Here is a 22,394-nt window from a genome sequence, read left to right on the forward strand (position 1 = left end):
AATTTTGATGTAGCATATTTTCAAGTGTATGCAAAGTTTTTTTCATTATATACATTTTCCACAACGTTTTTAAAACCCCTTATTTGCATAGATTTCAAAAGTTTTGACAAAAATAAAACTATTCTAAAAACTTATTTTTAATGAGCCCCTTGAAGTACCCTAATATTAAGTTGATGTGTATGTATATGTATATGCTGTCTGTGTGACTTGTATACACACAAGAAAAAGCGCAAACTTATCCAGGGCCTGGTGTGATAGGCTAGTGGCTAGACTCATTGCCTTGGGTGCGCAGGAATCCCATGTGGGCACAGGTTCTAATCCCGGCAGCCCTGCTTCCCATCCAGCTCCCTGCTTGTGGCCAGGGAAAGCAGTTGAGGATGCCCAAAGCCTTGGGCCCCTACACCTGCATGGCAGACTTGGAAGAGGCTCTTGGCTCCTGGCTTCAGATCAGCTCAGCTACGACAGTTGTGACCACTTGAGGATTGAATCAGCAGATGGAGGATCTTTCTGTCTCTCCTCTTCTCTGTATATCCGACTTTCCAAAAATAATAAAAATAAATCTTTGTTAAAAACAAAACAAAAAAACCCAAACTCATCTAAATTTTTCAATGCACTGTTTTCTGTAAATTAAAACATAATAATAGCTTTCTTTCATAATCGTGTGACTGATCAATACAAACTGATCCCTCCCTCTGGTCCCCAGGCAATGCAGCACAGGCTGTTTCAGATGTCCCAGTGGTCACTGGAGTCCCACCTGCATCCAGCTGTGCTGGCTTTAGACCCTGCACCCTGGGGAAACAAACCATTATCTAGAAACCCATTTCACAGGAACCCATGGTTGCCAGACCACTTGCAAGCTCCTTCTCAGAGGAGCCTGTGACTCAAGGAGGGGAACAGACAAACCCCAGACTGCGGCTGGTTTCACTGTCAATGGCCCAGCCTGAATCACAGCTGCTTCGCCAACTTAACAAATAGGTATAAATTGCTCTGATACAAACCACGCCATTAGCAAAACATGCAACTGAGAATCCCCTAAAATAAACTGCTTTGATGAAAATTACAACATCTGTGATTCTTAAAAATGTATGTTATTCTTGGGCCCAGCACCATAGCTTAGTGGCCAAAGTCTTCACCTTGCATGCACCACTGGGATCCCATATGGGTGCCAGTCTTAATCCCAGCTGCTCGACTTCCCATCCAGCTCCCTGCTTGTGGCCTGGAAAAGCAGTTGAGGATGGCCCAAAGCCGTGGGACGCTGAACCTGCATGGGAGACCTGAAAGAAGCTCCTGGCTCCTGGCTTGGGATCAGCTCAGCTCCAGTCATTGTAGGCATCTGGGGAGTGAACCAGTGAATGAAAGATGTTTCTCTCCGTCTCTCCTTCTCTCTCTATATCTGCCTTTCCAATAAAAATAAATAATTCTTTAAAAATATAGGTTATTCTTTATGGCATTCATGCACAGCCTACAAAATGATATAAACAACGAAGAGTAGAAAATGGTCACACACAAAACACACACATACTAAGGAATACAAAAATAGCTTCCCACCGTGCAGGTCCAAAAGCATCTTTGCCGGTACACAGCTCATGACACAAAAGCATCAGTCACTCGTATCTTCATTTTGTTTTCTCATCCCACCGTGCAGGTACACGTCCTGCCACCTGAACACTTTCCCCATTGCCCCTAGCTGCTAGGGGCCTACAGGCCTCACAATGTGGCACCTTGATTGCCTTTGCAAGGAAGCCACGGACATTCAAAGCATGACCAGGTGTCCCCATGGCTCTGGGGCCAATCCCTACATCCTGGACAGGCACCTGCCTTTTCATTCTGTGTTTCTGAGCCAGACAACTCCACTTTCCTCTCTCTCTCTGCTCAGGGCAATGGGGTATGCTGTCCCAGAATCTAAACAAACCCAGCTCCCAGCTGTACCCCTCCCAGCACATCCAAAGCCTCTGCTCTTAGGGCTCCACCAACGGCACAGCATGTATTTCAGAAACCACAAGAATGAAGCAAGAGAAGCTGTGACATAAACAGCAATTTCACATCCTATCTCTGGCAAGGGTTGTTTGGTAATTCGTCACTCCTGTGTCTATGTGTGATACAATCAAGTATTCATCAGTCTGAAAACACCTCAGATTAAGGACAAAGATCTTGAAAACCAGAAAATTCTGGTAGAAATCTGGGCTCTATTCCCCAGTAGTATGCTGGGGGGTCAATGAAAAAAACAGTTATTTAGTCTCTCTTCCTTTTACTAAGCATGAGGTTAGTGCCTGCTTTGTCCTGTGACCCCAAGAAAGAAAGAAAAATTTAAAAGCTTCCCATGCAGTATGAAACATGCAATAAGTTTCATAAATAATAAGCATTGTCATTTATCACAGCTGTTGTCACTCCTGCAGAAAAGGACCTGAGAAATGTCTTCACCTGCAAAGTTATCAGTGAACGCTGACAATGCTTTTCTTTCAGTTATCCTTCTGTACACACACACACACACACACACACACACACACACACGCATGGTACTGTGTTCAGGCTCCGTCCCATGATCAGGGCGATAAGGAAGGGCCCAAGTTGTCACAGAGCTTGTTCTTACCTTCAGAGGGGTCCCCTGAGGCTGGGGCTGGCTGTGTCTCCAGCACACCAGGTCACCACTTGTGCAAGCAGAGCTGAGAACGCAGGTGAGAAGAAGGGGAGCTCCCTGCCCCAAACAGCTGTGAAACTGGACAGGAAAGAGAGACACCGCAAGGGAGAGGGAGTGGGGACACGGGTGTGATTTAACAGATAAAGCCACTAGAAAGGGTTCGCAAATCACGAAGAAGCAAGAAGTAGAAAGAAATTGGCTTTTGCCGGCTGCAGAGGGGGCGCTGCTTCAGGTTCGGCAGTTTCGGGATCCGCAGTACTAGGGTGACACCAGTAGTGAGCTGCTCGCCTCTAGCGCTGCGCAGGGCCTGGGCTGCTCTCCGGTGCTGGGGATGGGAGACGCTTGTGCCTGCGAGCCCAGCAGCTGCACCGGTTCCTCCACCCAGGCGCCCTGCCTGCCAGCTGCGCCAGTCCTGCCAGCCACAGTATCGCGGGGGCGCTGGATTGTAGCTGGGAAATCCCACGCCTTGCCCCGGCGGTGGTAAGGGTGGCGGCCTTACGGACTTTACGCTGTGGGGACCTTCCACCCCAGAGGCGCAGCGTGGGCCCTGGGGAATACCCAGAGATGGCCCTGTGACCTGCGGGACCTGGAAGAGGCACAATAGAGCCCGAACGCTCTTGCACGCACCCTTTAGGCCCAGGGGCGCTAGGAGCGCTAGCAATGGGGACCGGTGACATCTGCGCCGCGCCACCCGTTTGGGAGAAGGTTGGGCTTTGTAGTGCCACCCAACCAAGGGACACTGATTAAGAGATCACAATAACCTAGAGGATGGGTAGCTATGAATCCTTCCGGAAATTTGATTCGTCTTCAATTAGGGTACTGAAAAGTATTGGAAGACATTTGGGTTAAAGATGGAGACATTGTCTGTCAAAACTACAGCTCAATTTTATGTTGCAAATTAAATGTACAAACTGTATCCTATGTTAAACAGCTCCACTGAGGCCAGGCTGTGCTAAACAGCTCCACGCAGAGCTCCACGGGAGGCACTAACAGGACTGCCAGTCCGGGAACTCTCCCTTTACCTCTGCCTCCACTGTGAGGGCTCCTATGATCTCTTCATCCGATCCCAACAGCTGCAACCCGTAAATGAGTTCCACCTTGCCAGAACAGTTTTGCCAAAATATCCTACTAATTTCATAAGAGGTTATAGCATCTACAGTTATCTCTAAGTAAGAATATATATATATATTTTTAATTGAGCAATATAATGCTGATAGCTCATCGGAGAATTATTTATAGCGATGAACGTTTGTGTCCACTATAACAGACCCATCAGATGGAAATGTTCAATGACATACCAAACATTTTTATTATAATATTGTCTAGAAAGAGAAGGCAGAAGTTCATACAGCATAATCTCAGGGATGCAAACAGTATACATAAATATAATTAAAATGTTTTGAATGAGAAGCAAACTTAGCAGAATAAATGTAATATGATTTTTATATGGACCATTTTTATTATTTTGTTCTTTTATTTTCAGGTCTTCTATAAATGTTTCTGTCACTGTGATAGAAAAGTACTACCACTAAAGAGAACCAAAATGTAGAATCGCAAAAACCTCTGTCATCGTGGTAGCTGAAATAAGACAGTCCAACAAAATCAACAACATGGGGATAATACAGCTGAGCATTCACGCATATAAAATACAGTAAAAACATTCTGAGGGTGGAAGTAAGATGTATACGAATATTCTTCCCTATGAGTCAGAGTATTCTCTTCTAAAGATTTCCTTTATTTTGAAAGTGTCAGAGAAAAAGTGAGAAACAAAAAAGAGATCTTTCATCTGCTGCTTCAGTTCCCAAATGGCTACCCCGACTACCCTTGGGCCAGGCTGCCATCAGGAGTCAGGAGCTTCATCCAGCTTCCCCGGGTGAATGGCCCTGGCGCATGCCCTCAGCCTTCTCCTGCTGCATTCCCAGGCCATTGGCAGGAGGCTAGTTGGAAAATGCAGCATCTGGATGAGAACTGGTTCCTGTGTGGGCTGCTGGGCTGCTGGTGACTGCGTCACAATGCCAACCTGCAGAATGTTCTTCAAGGTGCCATGAGAGTCTAACCATATAAATTTAGCTTGATACTGAGAAAAAAAAAAGCAGGATGAGGAATTGGGAGAAGTGCCCCAGAAAGGGCAATGGGGGGAAGTGAAGGTAAGCCCTAACCTGAGCTGTGTACCTGAATACCGCCACACCTCAAGCCCCAGTTCTCTGAGCCTGGCACAGGCACAGTTCAGCTGGGAGGAGCTAGGGGATCTTTATAAAAACTTTTAAGTGACCCTCAAGAAATGTATTGCTTTTTTTTCTCTTTTTGCCATTTTCCTGCTCTAAGTCCATTACGCAATTTCTATTTCTCACACATGCATCAGCTAAATCAAGTTCAAGTTCTCAATGCAGAGCATTTCTGATGCCTCAATCACATTCATAAACCATTTACACAGGATATTGTAACATTTAAAAACAGACTGTTCCAGTAAATCAATGTTTGTCAATCTGAAGATTTAACAATGTCTAAGAACATTCACGGATCAATTTGCAAAAGTTTACAATAAATGCATATTTAACAGTTTTTTTTACTAACTTGATAATTTGTAAGGCACGCCTACAATAGGAAAACTTAGTTTCATTACATATCATATGTTCAGTTATGAGTAATAACAAAGCAAAAAAATTAGCTAAACAGAGAAGGATCTGTTTTTACAAAGTGAAAAGAAGCCCAATGCCAGCAAGTTCAATGACGTTCATGATACTCACCATTAACAACAGGGAGCCAGGACCTTTCCAACTTTCAATTCTGCTGATCTTAGAGCACAGAGTCTTTCATGTTCAAGAATATCCAGTGGTCATATAAGACCTGCTGGCTTCAAAACCATTAGACAACCATGGGGGTGAAAGGTGACATGGCAAACAGTTTCTTTCTAGAAATGTATTGCCTTTTGTCAAGTATAAAGTCCTTCAGAGATTTCTGGCTGTATCTTCTTGGTTACAGTTTTGCTCTACAAATCACTGTGGTTTCAGATCTCTGATTTTTTTTTTTTTTACTATACATATATATTAAAAAGCAACACAGAGTTCTCAGACTCAGAAGCATCCATTCATGAAAGCAAACCCTGTTACCCTGGACCCCTCAGGAAGTTCTCCTGGAAGTCTAACTGGGCAATTTGCTTGGCACAGGCATTTGGTACCGGACATGCTTCCAAAATTTGGACTTGAGAGGTTGTTTCTTAGCAGCATGCTCCTCCTTCCACTTGATGGTTCCCTGCACTTTCATCAGGTGCTTGAGGGAGTCCTGCAGTTCCACAGTCTGCTGTATGTCTGACTCACCCAGAGCCTGCATTTCAATAAGAATCGCCTTGGAGTCATTCTGGATGAGGGTGCTGTGCAGGGCGATCTCCTGCTCGTAGGCAAACTCTTTACTGTGCACGATGAGAGGAGTCAGGATGAAAATGTGCCGCCTGCTCTTTTGTATGCTGGATTCCACTGCTGTGGCTGCATCTGGTAATCCAAGCAAATGAAGATTTCCTGTCATTTTTTTTTTAAGTCCAGTGCTTTGCTCATCAGTGTTATTGAGGATCTGGTGTGAGATTCTGACACTGCCCAAGTCACTTGCTCAGAAAAGTGGAAATGTACTTGGGTGGAGGACTTGACTTTGTGTTCACTCCTTTCATCATCAGAGTATCAGGCTCAGTGTCTGTCCTGAGACAGGGAGGATGTCCAGATACTTGGCCTACCATTTCGTGGGACACTTAGGATCTGAGTTCACCAAGATCGCATTTCCTTAGTACACTATCTGTATAAAACATTTGCTTGCTTGTATTAAAGCATCTTACCAATTGAAGGAGTGCAAATTCAGGAAGCCTTGCCCCTCCGAACTGACCAAATCTCTAGGGAAAGGCCTGGATTTACATAAACCTCCCCCTACATTCTGATTTGATCTGGATAGGAAAATCTTAAGGAAGGATAGCCTCCATTCCACTCCACAGTGAATCCAATTGCTTCTGGGTAGACTGAGGAACCTGTGAAGTACCTGGTTCTCTGCCATAGCAGGAAGTGAAGCAAGTTAAGGAAACAAAACCACTCAAGGTATTCTTAGAGTAGTAGGTGAAATCTGCAAATACATGTAATCTGAAATGGGGAAAAGAACATAACCTAAAACCAAAAGGTGACTTGTGTCAGGAGGCAGCCTGAATGGAGGAGGCTGTTGTGTGGATTAAAAGGCTCAAATTTGGAAGACAACTGGAATAAGAATTTAAAAGCTGCTTTGGCCAAGGATAGAATGAACTTCAATGTGTCCTGTTGGGTTGCATTTTATTTCGGTTGAGGAAAGGCAAGAGGACATACACTGGGGAGAAGTAAGGAAATGTTTCAAATGACTACATTGTTGGACAATGAGGATTAGGAGATTAGAGCACCAGAGGGCTGGCCTCTGAATTTGGCTTGGGAAGGGGTAACAAGAAATTAGGTTGATGGATCGAGAAAAAGTAGGAGTGTGTGGGCAAATGTTGAGCACAGTATGACCCGATAGGAGCCCCTGAAGGATGCTGAGCAGTCTTGTAGCTTAATGAAGCGTGTAAGACTATTGCTTATTAGTTTCTTTCCTTTGGTGGCCAAGGAGAGCTCTGGGAAAAGAACTGGATCATATCTTCTTAAATTTTACACTTCTTCAGTGTCCTGGCCATTAGCAGGTTGTCAGCACTCCTACATACACCAGAGTAAAGTGAACTGACTTTTTCAGTTTTCGTTTAAATCTGTAGGCACCTGAATATCCTCTCCCATTTTAGTAGGAATATAAGTTTAAAATACTAACCTAGAAAAAGGTATTTGGTCTAGCAGTTAAGCTGCAATTTCAAAAACCTTTGTCCTGTGTTGGAGTAGCTGGGTTGGATTCCCAGCTTCAGCTCCTGACACCAGCTTGCTGCCAATACAGGCTCACGGGCGGGGGGTGGGAGGAGCGAGCGGGTTGGACAGCACTGAGGGCTCAATTAATCAGATTCATGCTACTTAAATAGAAGACCTGAATTGAGTTTTAAATCCTCTTTTAAACCTTCCTAATGGAAATTTCTAGAAGTCATAGAATTGTCCTAAAGGAGAACATGGAAACAAAGTAGAAATTCAGCAATGTTGATAAATCCATTGTTCAAAAGACCCCTGCCTGGCTTCATGTCACTGATAGCAATGTGTAGATCTTGTCCTGAAAACAGTGACGAGATTTAAAGTATTTAAAATATTTGATCTTAAGGTCTGCAAGATAGTAAACACAATTTTTCATCCACCTGCAGGGCTAGGCCCATCCAGCTCATAACCTTGTAAAAGGCATGAATTTGTGTCACTAGTGCATATTGGTAGCTTTACCTTCTCCAGGTAGCAGATCTCTCCCATAAATGCATAAGTTATATCCGCATTTATTCTCAAGAATGTCAGGCATGATCTGATGAACAAAAGTTTCCATAGAGCTGGCCTCCTCTGACCAACACTGGTAGTTACGTGGATATATAATGTAAGCATCATAGAGCTTTCCATCTGAAAATGAAATCAAGATGCACAACTTCATTACTTGGTTTAAAAAACTCTCAGTTGAGTTCTAATAGATATCTCTTGCCAAGTTTTATGGTTCAGGTGAAGGTATCCCATCTTCTGGAGTATTGTAGAATCAAGGAGTGATAACAATTTTCCAGTGCCACAAAAATCAGAAAGCCACAGTCTTGGTCCTGAAGTCCTCTTCTTTTTCAGTATCTCAGGCTGACTAATAAGAGACTAAGCAAAAATCTGGCCAGCAAAATTCTGACCATATTGTCTAGCTTGGTTACTAATCTGTTAGTATGAGTTCATAGTCGGCAGGAGACTTCTGTAGATATCCGTTGCATCTTTCGCTCTCCCCCCTACAGTAGTTCTTGTCGTATCCATGAGGAATACATTCCAAGATGCCCCTCAGAGTTGCCCCCAAACCACAGAATGTGCAAAATCCTGTATACACTATGATTCATCCTATCTATACATACTTGTGACAGTGATTAATTTACAAATCAGGCACAGTAAGGGATTAACTAAAAGAAAAATATCATAGAAGAGCTACAAAAATGGTCTATGATAATATTACAAACATTACTACTGCTGTTCTTCGGTGCCATTATTGAATCAAGTGGAGGTTACCTGAACACAGCAAGCAAAGTGATACCACCAGAGTCAATCTTTAATCTGAGACACTCACTACGTGACAAGTAGGCAGGTATGGATACACTGGACAGAGATGACTGGCATTTTATAGGCAGGCAGAGCAGAATGGGGTAGGGTATGCTGACATAAGATTTCCTCACATTCCTCAGATGTGTGAGCCGCTGAAAACTAAAGGATTATTCTATTTTTTGAACATTTAATTGCTATTTTTAAACCACAGTTTGACATGGGCAACTGAATCCATCAAGGCAAGCCCGTGTATCTGGGAGTACTCCTTCTCCTCCCTGGGAAAAGCTACAGTGCTAAAGCTTGATAGTGTCAAGGAGTAGAATTCCCTAATGGATCTGAAATCTCACATAAATTGGTCACAAATGCACTCCATGTGGAAACTCTAACACGTATCTTCCTTCCCTTGAAAAACTGTTTTCTACAGTTACCAGCAGAACTATCTGCACTCATGTAACATTTACATGCAAAGGTGAGGCTTTCTCTGGAATGGGGTTTCAGGCAACAGGCACCTGCATTCTGACCAACCTGCCCAATTTGTGCCTATCCAAAAGAGAGGAGAAATTTTGTTACTATGCTTATTTTCCTAAAACCTTTCCAATACATTTTCCTAAATAGTTAAACATTTCTAAACTTGAGGCAGAATCTTTTATTGGGGATTTAGATGGAAGATTATCCTAACAGGGAGAAAAATGGTGCTACTAAGATGAACTCCAGGACCACAAGAATGGAAAACCACCTCTGTATAACATGAAAACACTGTTTGCTGGCAATGTTAGCAGGCAAAATGGATTCTAGATTTGGCACCATAACTCTTATGATATTAAGTAATACTCATTAAGGGTTTTTTTTAAGAGGAAAAGCTTGAATCTTTCTACTTACCATTCCTAGTTTTGTATGGTCTAAATGTATCTCTCCAAAGAAGAATCACCTCAATCCAGAATACTTTTAGCATAACCACCGAGAAAGTTATTAGCATTAACAATGTACTACACCCCGCAACTAGATAGTAGGTGCTCTGATGATCAGCTATTAAGAAGATAAAGGAAGAGGTAGAAAATGAATATTATTACTAAATATATTACAATAAGACAACAGGAACAAATACAAGGATGCAGGCCTCCACTGGGAGAGGAAAAGACTTCCCCAAAAGATACCTGCTTGGAATTTGTGTGGCTGCTTTAAGGACCAAGAAATTAACATTTCTTGAACCCCTACACCAAGCTAGGTGTTGGGATGAACCTAACTAGGGTGGTTATAAAGTCACTATTGTAGCTGGCACAGGATTTTAGAAAGAAAGTTCACTCCATCCTAGACTGGTCATGGGAGACTTCCTGCAAGAGGAGACCCTTAACAGATTTATTGATGGATATCAGAGAAATGAACCCACCTGGCCAGAGAGGATGCTGTAAAACAAACTGCAGAGATAGAAATGTGTTTCTAAGGAAGTGCTATAAACCAATTTGGGGACATCCTGGGAAGTATGATGAAGAAAATTGGTTAGGGCTGGCTTCTGGCCCAACCTGGAACCCTAGCTAAGATATTTTAGCATCATTGTAATAGTTTTAAAGACTAGAGGAGAGTGTTAGATGGGGAATTAAAAATGAATGTGATTTTCTTCTAAGATTGATCTGATAGTAGAAGCATAAAGTGTGTGGCACTCAGATTAAGATGAACTTGAAAAGTAAGTTAAGGAGGTTCCAATTCATGGACAAGGAGAACCAATTGGCAAGGCTTATGGTGGGGACATTAAAGGGAATGAGCGGGTCTGGGTGCAATAACTTAGTGGCTAAATCCTCACTTTGCACACTGGGGATCCCATATGGGCACCAGTTTATATCCCAGCTGCTCCTCTTCTCATTCAGCTCCCTGCTTGTGGACTGGGAAAGCAGTAGAGGGCTTTGGAACCCTGAACCCACATGGGAGTCCTGGAAGAAGCTCCTGGCTCCTGGCTTTGGATCAGCTCAGCTCCAACCATTGTGGCCACTTTGGGAGTGAACCAGTGGGTGGAAGATCTTTCTCTCTGTAAATCTGCTTTTCCAATAAAAATAAATTTTTTAAAAAATTAAAAATGCATTAAAAGGGAAGGAGTCAATAGATATGGGGTATTATTGCTTTTAAGGTGTGAGAGTATACAGAGCAAGGAAGGAGCGAGAATTATGGTCTAAATCATATTTGATGGGAAAATCACTTAATTGGCTTCTAAATCTTATACATCTCACTTCCTTCTGTTATAGTGATCCCTAACTGGCCATCCCTGAACTTCATTCCATGGAGGCTTGGCTCACAAGACATGCATCAAATCAAACCAAGGACTTGCAACAGACATGTGCAAGTAAACTGTGATTATTTAAGGAATGTTGTGGTGTTTCAGATTTAGTTCCCTCTTTAGAATTGTCAGCTGTCTTATCTTAGAAATAGTCCCAGTTAAAGATCAAGGTGAGAAGAATCTCAAATAGGAATTAGCTATCTATTTCTTTTTCATTTTCTTCAATGTCTGGGCTCCTGATTTTCACAGGAAATTGAAGGCTGATCTTTGTAAATGTCTGCAGCATCTTTGGAAGTTCATTAGCTCTCCGAGAGTCCTACATCATGAAATCAAGAATGGTCAAGTAATCTAAAGACAGAAAGAAAACTGGAAATTAAGAACTTACTATCTATACTGTCATCAATTTAAATGACATAACTAACTAAATTATTTCAACAGAAGTCTTCTTGAGATCACTCTGTCCAATATTGTAATCTGGCTTGGACATTTGGCTCAGAAGTCATGACATCACTTAATTCCAAATTAGAGTGTCTGGGTTTGAGTCTTGGCTCTATTACCAATTCCAGCTTCCAGTGTTAGTTCCCAGGAAAGGCAACATGTGATAAATCCAATGGTTGGGGGCCCTGCCTTCCAAGGGACAGTCCCAGATGGAGCCTTTGATTCCTAGCTTAGCTTAGCCCAGTGCCTGCTGTCGTGGGCAGTTAGGGAATAAGCCAAGAGATGGTACTTGTTTATAGGTATTTGCCTCTGTCTGTCGCTCTTTCTATGCCTGCATCTTTCAAACAATAATGTATCTCTTTTTAAAAAGATTTGTTTATTTTTATTGCAAAGTCAGATATGCAGGGAGGAGAGAGAGAGAGGAAGATCTTTTGTCAGGTGATTCACTCCAGAAATGACCACAATGGTTGGTGCTACGCCTATCTGAAGCCAGGAGCCAGGAACTTCCTCCAGGTCTCCCAAGTGGCTGCAGGATCCCAAAGCTTCGGGCCATCCTTCTCTGCTTTCCCAGGCCACAAGCAGGGAGCGGGATTAAGTGGGGCCACTGGAATTATAACTGGCACCCATATGAGATCCTGGCACATTCAAGGAGAGGACTTTACCCACTAGAACACTGTGCTGGGCCCCAAATAATAATATATCTTAAAGTAAAATAAATAAAAATAAAATCCTGTATAGGCGCACATTGGGAATGTTTACTTCTTTGAAGGATTATTGGCACGTAGCCATGCTGATGGCTGCTCATTTTCACCTGAAGAGAATAAGTTGATCCAAGATGTTAATGAAAATTGAAGTTTGACATCTTCCCAAGTGTTGAGGCTAGGATAAATAATATGTAGATAATTCCTGGGTATGATGAGATAACTAAGCTCTAAGTATGATCATTAAGTATTTTTAAACAAGAAAATGCTGCCTGTCTTTGAATCTTTGAACTACACAGTACTGAACTTATTCCATTCTCTTTAAGTTTGCTTCATTTATAAAATTAAATGAGTGCAACCATGTATCTTTTATTCCTTCATGGATTATTATGCGATAGATGAGAAATTTAAGTGTAAAATAGTTACACAGGGTATGGCATGTAGAAAACAAAGAATAAATGTGTAGTACCAGTTAAGAGAGCATCAAATATTTATTTAATAACATACAGAAATAGCTTTCTAAGATTCTGCTTTGGAAATTGAAGAAAAGTTGCAATTTCAGAATGGGCATCAGCAATAATCCAATAGCAACAGATATTTATGCATTTGTTGAAACAGAGTGTAAACATGTTCACTTGAGGAAAAAAAAACAGCAGGTGAGAGTCAAATATTTAGAAAGACAAAAATCACCCAATATATGTGACACAGAGATACACAGGTAATTCCCAAACAGAAGCAACTAGAGAACATTTGTGAGTGATAATGTAAGCAAAATACAAGGATAACGCCACAGAACTGTTGCCTGGAAAGCAGTGGGGACAATGGTCTCCCCCTCCCTGCTGGACCCACTATGTCCACTACCCCCCAGAGACAGCTCTAGCAGAATATCCGTGGTCATCTAGTGGTGAATGAAATTGGTTCTCAAAAACTGGATTGGCACTCCAAACCATGTGAGTCAGGGCTTTGTGTGTTTTAGTAAAATTATAAATCAGAAGTTAATGTTGAAATTAAAACAAGGAAAATGTTAAAGCAGCACCTATGGCAAAGATTGACCCTGTCAAACTAGTGGTCTACCTTCCTTGAACCCTCAATCCTACATCATCAGTAAGGCCTCTGTGGCCTTACTCAAATGAAGCTGGGCCTTGTCTTGAATAGGGGTGTGAACTCAGAATATAACTCTCTTTCACTACAGAGATACACCCAGGATGGGGAGATCCAATCTTGCCCTACTAGGACTGTTGTCTAGGCATAGTGGCCACAAAAATCACAAGGATATGTACATGATTTTACTGTTGCTTTTGGATCCTGATTTCATTGAAGTCAGTTTCATATCTCTAGATTATGTTGTGTGAAATTCATGATGTCATTAAAAGGCTAGATACAAATGAAATCACATGGAAGCTATAAGTAATTCAGCTTTTCAATGTACGTGGAAAGGACCAAGCATCAGTATGGAATAGTGCTTCTATATTAAGTACTTCTGTGTTAGGCATAGAAATGGATCAAAGCTATTATATTGGTAACTTTGTTGTGTTTTTGTTTATTCACTCAATGAGCATTATTGAGCACATGCTAAGCCAGGCAATGCGGGACAGACTGTAATGAGTAACTTGGCTATCTCTCCCCTCAAGGAGTTGACAGTCTTCTTGAGCCAACTGCCTTGGCAAGACAGTGTGATGGTTTAACAATGGAGATGCGATGCTATACATGAATATACACCAAAACAGTGGTCAAAGAAGGTTCCCCAGAGAAGGTGGACCCTGAACTGCTAGAATAACATGTAAGATATGGACTAAACTACTCAACTTCTCCCAAGTTTCAGCTAAATGTAATAACTTGAATAACCAGTGCATGTCTTCTTATGAAATGCATCTAAGATTCTCTGAAATGGGCGGTAGTTGAATAACTTTTTGGAATACTTTCTTTTTGTCCATTTTACTGTCCTCACCATGGAAGGATGCCTTCATTATGACCAAAATAAGTAAAAGAAAACATGCGAGGTCACATGTCTTAAAAGTTATATAATGGAACAAGAGAACATGTTTGTTTTCCTACTGGTATGCTTTATTTCACATACAGCAAAGCAGGGAGCTAGTGAGATAAAAAAAAAAAAATGTAGGAAAATCTCCAGGAAGCAGTGGATTGCTGAAGACAATGTCACAGAGGAGGAGGAAGAGGCTATAGGAAACCTACAGGAAGAAGAAGCAAAGTGGGAGAGAAGCAAACAGAAAAAGCAGAGAGGAGCGTATTGCAAGTAATTAATGTTCCCAAGAAGAGAGGCACATGTCTGTCATCTTGATGGGTCCCTTGGGACTAAATATCAACCTACATGACCAAAGAAAATGATTGCAACTTCCAGTTGTCACTACAAACTCTGAAGACCCGGGGCTCAGAAACATTCCTTACTTGGCTTTTTCCTTCTTAATCTTGTGGTGTGAGTTCTTATACCAGCACGATTCAGGGCAATACATTCAAAATTCAGTGATAAATCTGTCTCCTTGACATCAGTTATTCTTAAGACCACACTGAGACAGGCCATTTCATTGCTGAAAGTGAGAAGACAATTTGTCATTGAAATGTTACCGGTGCAGGCAACGCGAGGGAAGGAAAGGGAATAGTTTACATGCGACATAAGAATACCTTTCATTTGATCTTTCCACCTCTTGGATTCTTTCTTCATTAAAATTTTCCACTTCAGATCCATTAATGTGCCACTGGACCATAGTATCCTTCTGAATGCCTTTCCCAAAACAAGCGTGGCAAGTTAAGGTTGCTGTTTCTCCTAAATGGGAAAGAAAAACAGTCACCAATAAAATCCCATTGTGCCAACTGTACTGAATTTCACTTATTGTGAAAAAAAAAAAGCTTTGATGAATATCTAGTGTGTGCCATGCAAAGACTTCCATTTCCCCTCCTCTTTTCTGGCACCCTTATCGACCTATGTCCTCATGTTATTTCTTCCTCCCTTCTCCAATTTCTTCATTTCACTCACTGCTAAGCTATAAGCTCAAATCCTACCACCCACTCACCTGTAGAGGAAACTAAGGAAGCTAACGGTTGTGGCTTAACCAGCTCTGTATTTTCACATAGGGTTTCCCTTTACTAGGAATTGGAGTGCGTTGAACTCTCTTCCCTAGCTTCCTCCTCCTGCTGAACTGCTGCTGAATCTCCATCGGTTAGATGTGGAAGCATAGCCGTGCTTTACCTCAGGCATTCCATCCTAACTCCTTCAACCTGTGCCTTCCTCCTTCCAGAACTGAAAGCCTATGGGCTGTTTTCTTGTGTAGATGTGTATTGAATGCTCCCTTCCTCAGCACTCAGTTCCCTGCAGAAATCATATACAGTGTTAAGGGTTGGCGAGCTGAAGAGGAATGGTGAGTGTAGAGTCTCTGGAGAGCTTGTGATGCTATAAACAAGTACTAGAACGCATGTGACTCCAGTACTGTGGTGAAAGGATGCACAAGCGATGAAGGAGGCCACAGGAAAATGGTAGGGAGTGTAGTTGTCTGATTGCATAGTGAATGGTGCCTGGATTTGATCATGCTCTTCAGTAGGATGGAGGATGGCATTGAGGGACTGCTCCAAGGTGGGGGATATTTGAGCTTAGTTTTGAGACAAATGAAGGAGGAACAACATGGACAAATTTAGGGAAGAGTGTGACAAGTATCACTTAGCAGTGGACAGAAAATATGTCAGAAAGTATGGTGGAGTTAATGGCTACAGATGGCCAAGAGGGAGGGAAGGGGCCCATCATATGCTCTCTGGTTTTAGAAGCTGAGAATTTTGTGTTGTGTCTCATTTTGGTGGGAACTGGGAAACACAGATGTGGAAACAGTCAGAAAGCCCATGTTCTCATCTCTGTTCCTTGGTGATCCATAATCATTTGTCATTTCTGGGCCTAAGGTTCCTTACAAGCAAAGTAGGACCAGCATGTACCTTCTAGATAGAAAGAATGAAATGAGATGCACTGAAGAAAGGACCGTGATTTCCCAAATGCATTGCCAAGGTAAATGTGGCATATTGCTGTGATGGGGCTCCTAGCAGCAGCACGTGACTGAAGCCAGTGCTTCTGCACCGTCATCTTGGTCAGTGCTCAGGGTCCCTGCTGCTAACTGTCTGACCCTACACTAGGCAAATGCAGAACAAGGAACATATGCAAAGACTTCCCAGATCACATCTACGGCATTTTTCAAATTTTCTTACCTAGTTCAACTTCTTTCGTTTCGTTGTTTGGAGGAGCTCTAATCACTGGAAACACAGGAAAGCCTTGAATTCCTTAAAAACAAAAAGGAACACAAATATTAAACAAGTTATTAAATGATCATCACTATAAAGCTTGCATTTTCATATTTCTCTCCTATTTCACAGCAATGTTTCCAAATCACCCCGGCAATAAATCCTATCAACAAACCACACACCAACACGTATGCACACCCATGGACACACACAAAATAAACCATATTTAAACAGGAGACTTCAGAAAGTTTGTGGAACATATCTATCATGGAAAACTAAGCATGGACTTAAAATACTTTGCAACAAAATAAGCTTATCTGTTTTTGTCCAATTTTTCCATGAACTTTTTGAGGAACTCACACTAACACTCTCACCACTTTTGATGTTCTTTGATACTATTTGTTTAAAGATCTATTTACTTTTGTCAGAAAATGAGATATACAGAGAGGAAGAGAAACAGAGAGGAAGATCATCTGTCCAATGATTCATTCCCCAAGTGGGCGCAACAGCTGGAGCCAAGCTGATCCAAAGCCAGGAGCATCCCCAAGGTCTCCCGTGCTGGTGCAATTCCTGCCGTTGCAGCCACTTGGGGAGTGAACCTGTGGATGGAAGATCATTCTGTTTCTCCTCTTCTCTGTAAATCTGACTTTCCAAAAATTAATAAATAAATCTTTTTTTTTAAAAGATTTTTTGTTTGTTTGTTTTAGAATCAATCAATCAACTTGAGACCATTGGCCAAGTTTAAAGCATGATTTACTAAACTGAAACCCACTCTGCATTCTGTACCACATGATAATCCATCTCAGCACTCTGTCTCCTCCAGTTCCACAGCCATAGGTTCAGTCAACCATGGTCAAAAGTATTCAAGAAAAATGAGTTGTGTCTGTATTGAACCAGAACAGCCTTTTCCTTAGTTCTCTCAATACAATATTACAACTATTCACAACGACATTTACATTGTATTAGATATCATAAATAAGCTACAGACCATTGCAAGTATAGGATAGGATTTATATTGGTCGTGTGCCAATATTACAGCACTTTTTAAAAAATAAGGAATTGAGTATTCAATTATTTTGATATTTGTGCAGGATCTTAGAACCAACCCACCACAAATTACAGTATTTAATCTTGAAAATGGTAAACTCCTTTAGTAATTCAGACCACTGCATCTTCAGAAAACTAAATTGTGAATGAAGGAATGTAGGTATCCTCAGGTTGGTCATGTCATCTCTCCCATATGCTTCTTGAAACTTGCAAGTGTGTACAGAAGTTGTCTTTGTACAATACAATATCGAGTAGGAAGAAGTGTCAAGAAGGAACTTGCAGTAGAGAAAACTCAACCAAAAGCGCAAGCTTCTCCCTACTTTATCTTTCTCCAAATAGCATATTTAGTTAAAGACATACCCTTCACATAGAGCGACCTGGTGGCTGTCACAATATATTTGGCTCCATTTTCATTGTGCAAAAGTTTACATGTGTAATCCCCAGCATCGTCACTTGTCAAATTTTCAATGAGCAAATATGTGCTGTACACATTGTATTTTGGTCCAGTCAGGGCTTTACAATTCTGAAATAAAAATTCCATTCTTTTTTCAGGATGTCTTCACTATAATCTATTTTCAATATGTCATCTTCAGTTGTTTCCCTTCAAACCCCCCCTCCTTTACCTTAAACCACTCAAGAGGTGCTGTCCAATTGTAGAAATCAGATCTAGGACAACTTATTCGGGGACTTTTTTCTGATACACTTACTGTTGAATACATAAAGTCATCTGGAATTCTGCAATCTGGTTGTCTTTTATATATGGTGACATTAACATAGTTCGTACCATTGAAAGTGGGGCTATTAAAATGAATAAAACCATTAAAGAAGAGTAATTTAGCATTTTCAAATAGGTTAATACAACTACAATTTTTCCTTAATGTCACTTTTATCCTATAAAACACGTTTGCATAGTTTTAGGTTTTTCTTTTGTTTTAACAATGCAGATGCATATCGAAAGAGGAGTGGATAGACACACTGTGGTTTATCTACTCTATGAAATACTACTCAGCTGTTAAAAAAATTTGAAATTCTACCATTTGTAACAAAATGGTCCCAATTACAGACTATTACACTCAAAGGACAAATATCATACATTGTTTTTGTTTGTTATAAGGCAACCTTCATGCAAAATATGATATCAATAGATACATAGGTAAACATGCATGTACATATAGTCATATAGATAAACTGTATAATAGAAACTATCCATATAGAGACGGAAGATACAATGCAGTCTACATCTCTACTTTCAATTAAAAATGCACTCCCAATGACACCATCAAATATATCTTATGGACTCTCTGCCATTGTCCATACCTACAAAATTAAGATACACTTAAACAGCAGAATGATGGGTTTATGACTGTTTTTGAAAGACTATATTATTATAATAATATAGGGAAAAGAAGGGGAAGGGGAAGTCCCAGAGCCTATGGATCTACATCATAAAATAAATTTCAAAAATGAATAAACAAAAGTTAAATTTAAAAATGACCACTAAATCGTAATGTTTCAAATATTTGTGTTACTCTTCTACTAGGACATAACCACTTTGGGAATCCTAAAAGTGCCTCTATCACCATTTCTTTACACACTACATCAACTGTAGCACCATCAGCTTATGTGAAAAGATAGCAACTATTGACTATTTTCTGTGTACCACTTATACCAGTAAGTTCTCTTCATTTTATTCTCACAAGTGTGCTTTAAGGCAAATAACATTACGATATGAAGGATTTCCAAAAACTTTATGAAAATCTACTCGTGGGTTTTAAAATATTTTTTCACTAGAATAAACTGACCTTTCAGTCCCAATTTCCATGAACTTTTGATATGATGTGATATGAATTCTTCAGAAGAGGAAACTTGGGATCAGAGATTCGGGGCAGAGAAGTAGCACACTGACATCACACAGCTAACCAGAGGAACAACATGAATTTGGAGCTCTACAGTCTCAGAACCTAGACACTTAACTGCATCTATCCTTCCTTTTCATGTAATTCAGCTGACATTTTTGCTGGACCCAATCTTAGCAGAAAATCAAAACATTAATACTGTATATTCTGAATACGTAATTGGTATACCCACAACTCCATGTAATCTTCTTTAAATTAACAAGTTTTAAGGCATGGCTCATGGCCCTAGTTCAAGCCTACCATAGGCAAAGGCCATTGAGATTTTCTCTTTGTTTTTGTTTTTGCTGATTTCTTCTTATTTCCTACGAAAAGTGAACAATTACTCTCCGTTCTCTCAGACACTAGGAAATCAGAGTCTTTTTTGAAGTATTCTACATTTAATTCCTGTAATTCCAAATGAACACAGCCAGCTCACAGCCACCTAAACCTTACCCTGGTAGTGTTCCTAGATGTATTTGTTTTGTCAAATTACTTTAGACATTCAACTGTCCCAGAACTGATTACAAGAGGAAGGGAAGTGAGAGTGGCTCAGACTCCTAGCTCCTAGAGGAAGGGAGAAGTTTCAAAGATCACAGTGGCTTCTCGGGTACCTTCGGATAACACAAGTATAAATTCCAGAATCGCTGATTTGGGCAGGCAGAAACTTAAGATATCTTGAGGAAAATACACGACTTCCTTTCTCAGTAGAAATTTTTTGGTTAGTTACTGAGTGATACCAATCCACTTGGTGACGATATTCCTCAGATAATGGACAGTTCACAACTAAAGCCTCATTTTCCAGACCCCAGAATGGTTTACCTGCAAAAAAAAAAAAATGCTAAAAGATCCAGAAATCAATATCTGAAAAGACCTTAACTCCTATATTCCTATTAGTCCCCTCAAAAGGATTAAATGTCAGTGGGTCACACGTTGATATATTTTGAAAAGAAATAAGCAAATATTGAGATCTTTTATGAAATTATCTCTGCCTGTTATGGACTAATGAGCTAATTGGAACCTGAATCGCCCATGCTGTTCCAATAGAAAAGCAGCCATGCCTGAATCAACAAATGATGTGCCAGTCAACAGACGTCTTCAACACCTCCTCCATGCAGACCTCATGGTAAAATCTGATGTATCTAAACACATAAAACTAAAATATAAATACAGTCCCCGTGAAGAATCTCTCCAGGTAGATTTGTCATATAATGAGAGGGGAAAATAATGTTTTCAATACCCAAATTGGCTGGAACCTTGAAAAGGAAGCAGTAGGAAATGAGATAGCATTCTCCTAATGACCTCATTCTGATACTTACTGCTTGAAGCTGATGTCAAATACGCAGGAATAGTCAGAACTGCCAAGATCCACAGCGGCATTCTTGGTGTATCAGTCACAAGCAAGTGCTGCGTTTATTCAAGAAGAAGCTGTGATGGGTAAGCACCCACTAAGCAGCAGGTGGTGCCCCTTAGGACCCAGAGTTGGGAAAAGTACTGGAAAAGAAATTATAGCAAACCTCAACATGTCTTTTTTAGGAACAAATATGCACCATAGCAAATTCCAGACATGCTCCTTGCATTTCTCCCTGCTAACTCTACATAACCCACATAACCCTCTTAAAGATCATGCTATTGTAGAGCTGTATATCACCATTATCTTGAAAATACCTGGAAAGAAGCACTATTAAGGGGAAATAAAAAGAGTTGTTATTTAGAAAAATAATAATAATAATTTTTTAAAAAAAACCCAGGAGACTCTAGAGAAATGCAATGTTGCAGGAAACCATAACTCTCCTTCCTGCCCCCTTTTTGGCTGCACACATACACAGCTCATTCTCCGACACACAGGCAAACAGGCAGGACAAACCCACCCAAGAAGAAAGGATCACAGAGCTAAAACTTCAGCCAAGGGATTGTCACTGACTCCATTGCCAAGTTTCAACAGCTGCCCTTGCGTCGGCTTATTCCCAAGAATCACTGAAGTTCTTCAAGACTTGTTGAACTTTGGAGAAAAATTAAATACTTTCTCTCTCTCTCTCTCTCTCTCTCTCTCTCTCTCTCTCTCTCTCTCTCTCTCTCTCCCTTCTTGTCTGTCTTTTATTTGTAAAAAGCCAGAGGAAGAACTGAACCCATAGAAAAATAAGAGAAACATTGTTTAATATATTCCAAGGCAAAGCTAGCACATTCCTCTTAAACACAAGTTGCTGATACTCATTGCAAGGTTTAGAGAAGTGCTTCCTGCTTACCCAATGCCAGAAGAGTAGGCAATGAGCTCCAGGAGGATGGCTAGTGGAGAGGTCTCCAACACTGCTAGTTCCTTCTGTACAGATTGCTCACTAGCAGGCACGGTTTGCCCTATTTGAAAGGACCTGTGTGTCCACCCACACTGAAATCTGATTTTCAGCCAAAATTCATGACTTGTTCAATAATCTTACTGTATCATGTACTTATAAGGGAGTCTAGGACTGCAATCAGCCCCTGGCTGGCATGTACCCTACACACAGAGAGAGAGAGAGAGAAAGAGAGAGAGAGTGCAAAAAAGGAATGGAAATCCCTAACAAGCACTTGCCAACAAATAAATAAGATACAGCTTTCAGCAAAAGTTTGCAAACTGGAAAGGGCTCCAGGGGTACTGCCACTGCCTTCATGGTGATTCAGGTATAAGTGACACATTAGCTCCCTGGAGATAAGGACGAAAGACATGCATACACCCCTAGAATGAGAGACATCAGCGGTGTGGACTTCCTTTCTACCAGCCCCCACTCTCACCATTTTGTCCGGGCTCATAAAGTGTCATTGACATCAGGGTTGAACCCGGACTCATCGCATTCATTTTGCTGCAGCATTATTGGAGGCTCTCCCAGGATTCCCCCCTCTAGGCCACGAAACAGCCTATCGCTTGCTCTTTCTTGTCATCTTATAATGTCCTTTCCAGAATGCTGCAGTGGGTGCAAGTGCCTGCAGGCAACCAGGTGAAGTCCCGAGGGTCACAGGCTCAGG

At 41.1% G+C, this 22,394-nt stretch overlaps 2 protein-coding genes across 2 annotated transcripts in view; both read right to left on the reverse strand.

The window, feature by feature from the left end:
• IL18R1 (interleukin 18 receptor 1) overlaps positions 1 to 2,931 on the reverse strand; it is a 36,481-nt gene extending 33,550 nt beyond the window's left edge. The window contains exon 1 of the mRNA XM_058667467.1: positions 2,591 to 2,931. The gene's annotated coding sequence lies outside the window, so the exon portion shown is untranslated. The remainder of the gene's footprint in view (positions 1 to 2,590) is intronic.
• A 2,775-nt stretch (positions 2,932 to 5,706) lies between these two features.
• IL1RL1 (interleukin 1 receptor like 1) lies at positions 5,707 to 21,851 on the reverse strand. Its single transcript, XM_058667468.1, has 11 exons — positions 21,641 to 21,851; positions 20,714 to 20,888; positions 20,009 to 20,216; positions 18,126 to 18,300; positions 17,863 to 18,025; positions 16,423 to 16,494; positions 14,860 to 15,001; positions 14,626 to 14,765; positions 9,694 to 9,840; positions 7,984 to 8,151; positions 5,707 to 6,126 (listed from the first exon to the last, which is right to left on the reverse strand). The coding sequence occupies exons 2-11, from the start codon at positions 20,772 to 20,774 to the stop codon at positions 5,780 to 5,782; spliced, it is 1,623 nt and encodes a 540-aa protein (XP_058523451.1). The 5' UTR covers positions 20,775 to 20,888; positions 21,641 to 21,851; the 3' UTR covers positions 5,707 to 5,779.
• Positions 21,852 to 22,394: the final 543 nt, after the last annotated feature.

Source organism: Ochotona princeps, chromosome 8 (genome assembly GCF_030435755.1).
Source record: "Ochotona princeps isolate mOchPri1 chromosome 8, mOchPri1.hap1, whole genome shotgun sequence".
Taxonomy (NCBI): domain Eukaryota; kingdom Metazoa; phylum Chordata; class Mammalia; order Lagomorpha; family Ochotonidae; genus Ochotona; species Ochotona princeps.

What these genes read in the sequence shown, in the direction of transcription:
- IL1RL1 (XM_058667468.1), bottom strand. Translation starts at nt 20,774, where the DNA reads ATGCCGCTGTGGATCTTGGCAGTTCTGACTATTCCTGCGTATTTGACA. An exon ending in TATACTTGTGTTATCCGAAG is followed by an intron (nt 18,301 to 20,008) that starts GTACCCGAGAAG and finishes TCATTTTAATAG; the next exon opens with CCCCACTTTCAATGGTACGA. An exon ending in ATTAAGAAGGAAAAAGCCAA is followed by an intron (nt 9,841 to 14,625) that starts GTAAGGAATGTT and finishes TCTTCTTAATAG; the next exon opens with CTGATCATCAGAGCACCTAC.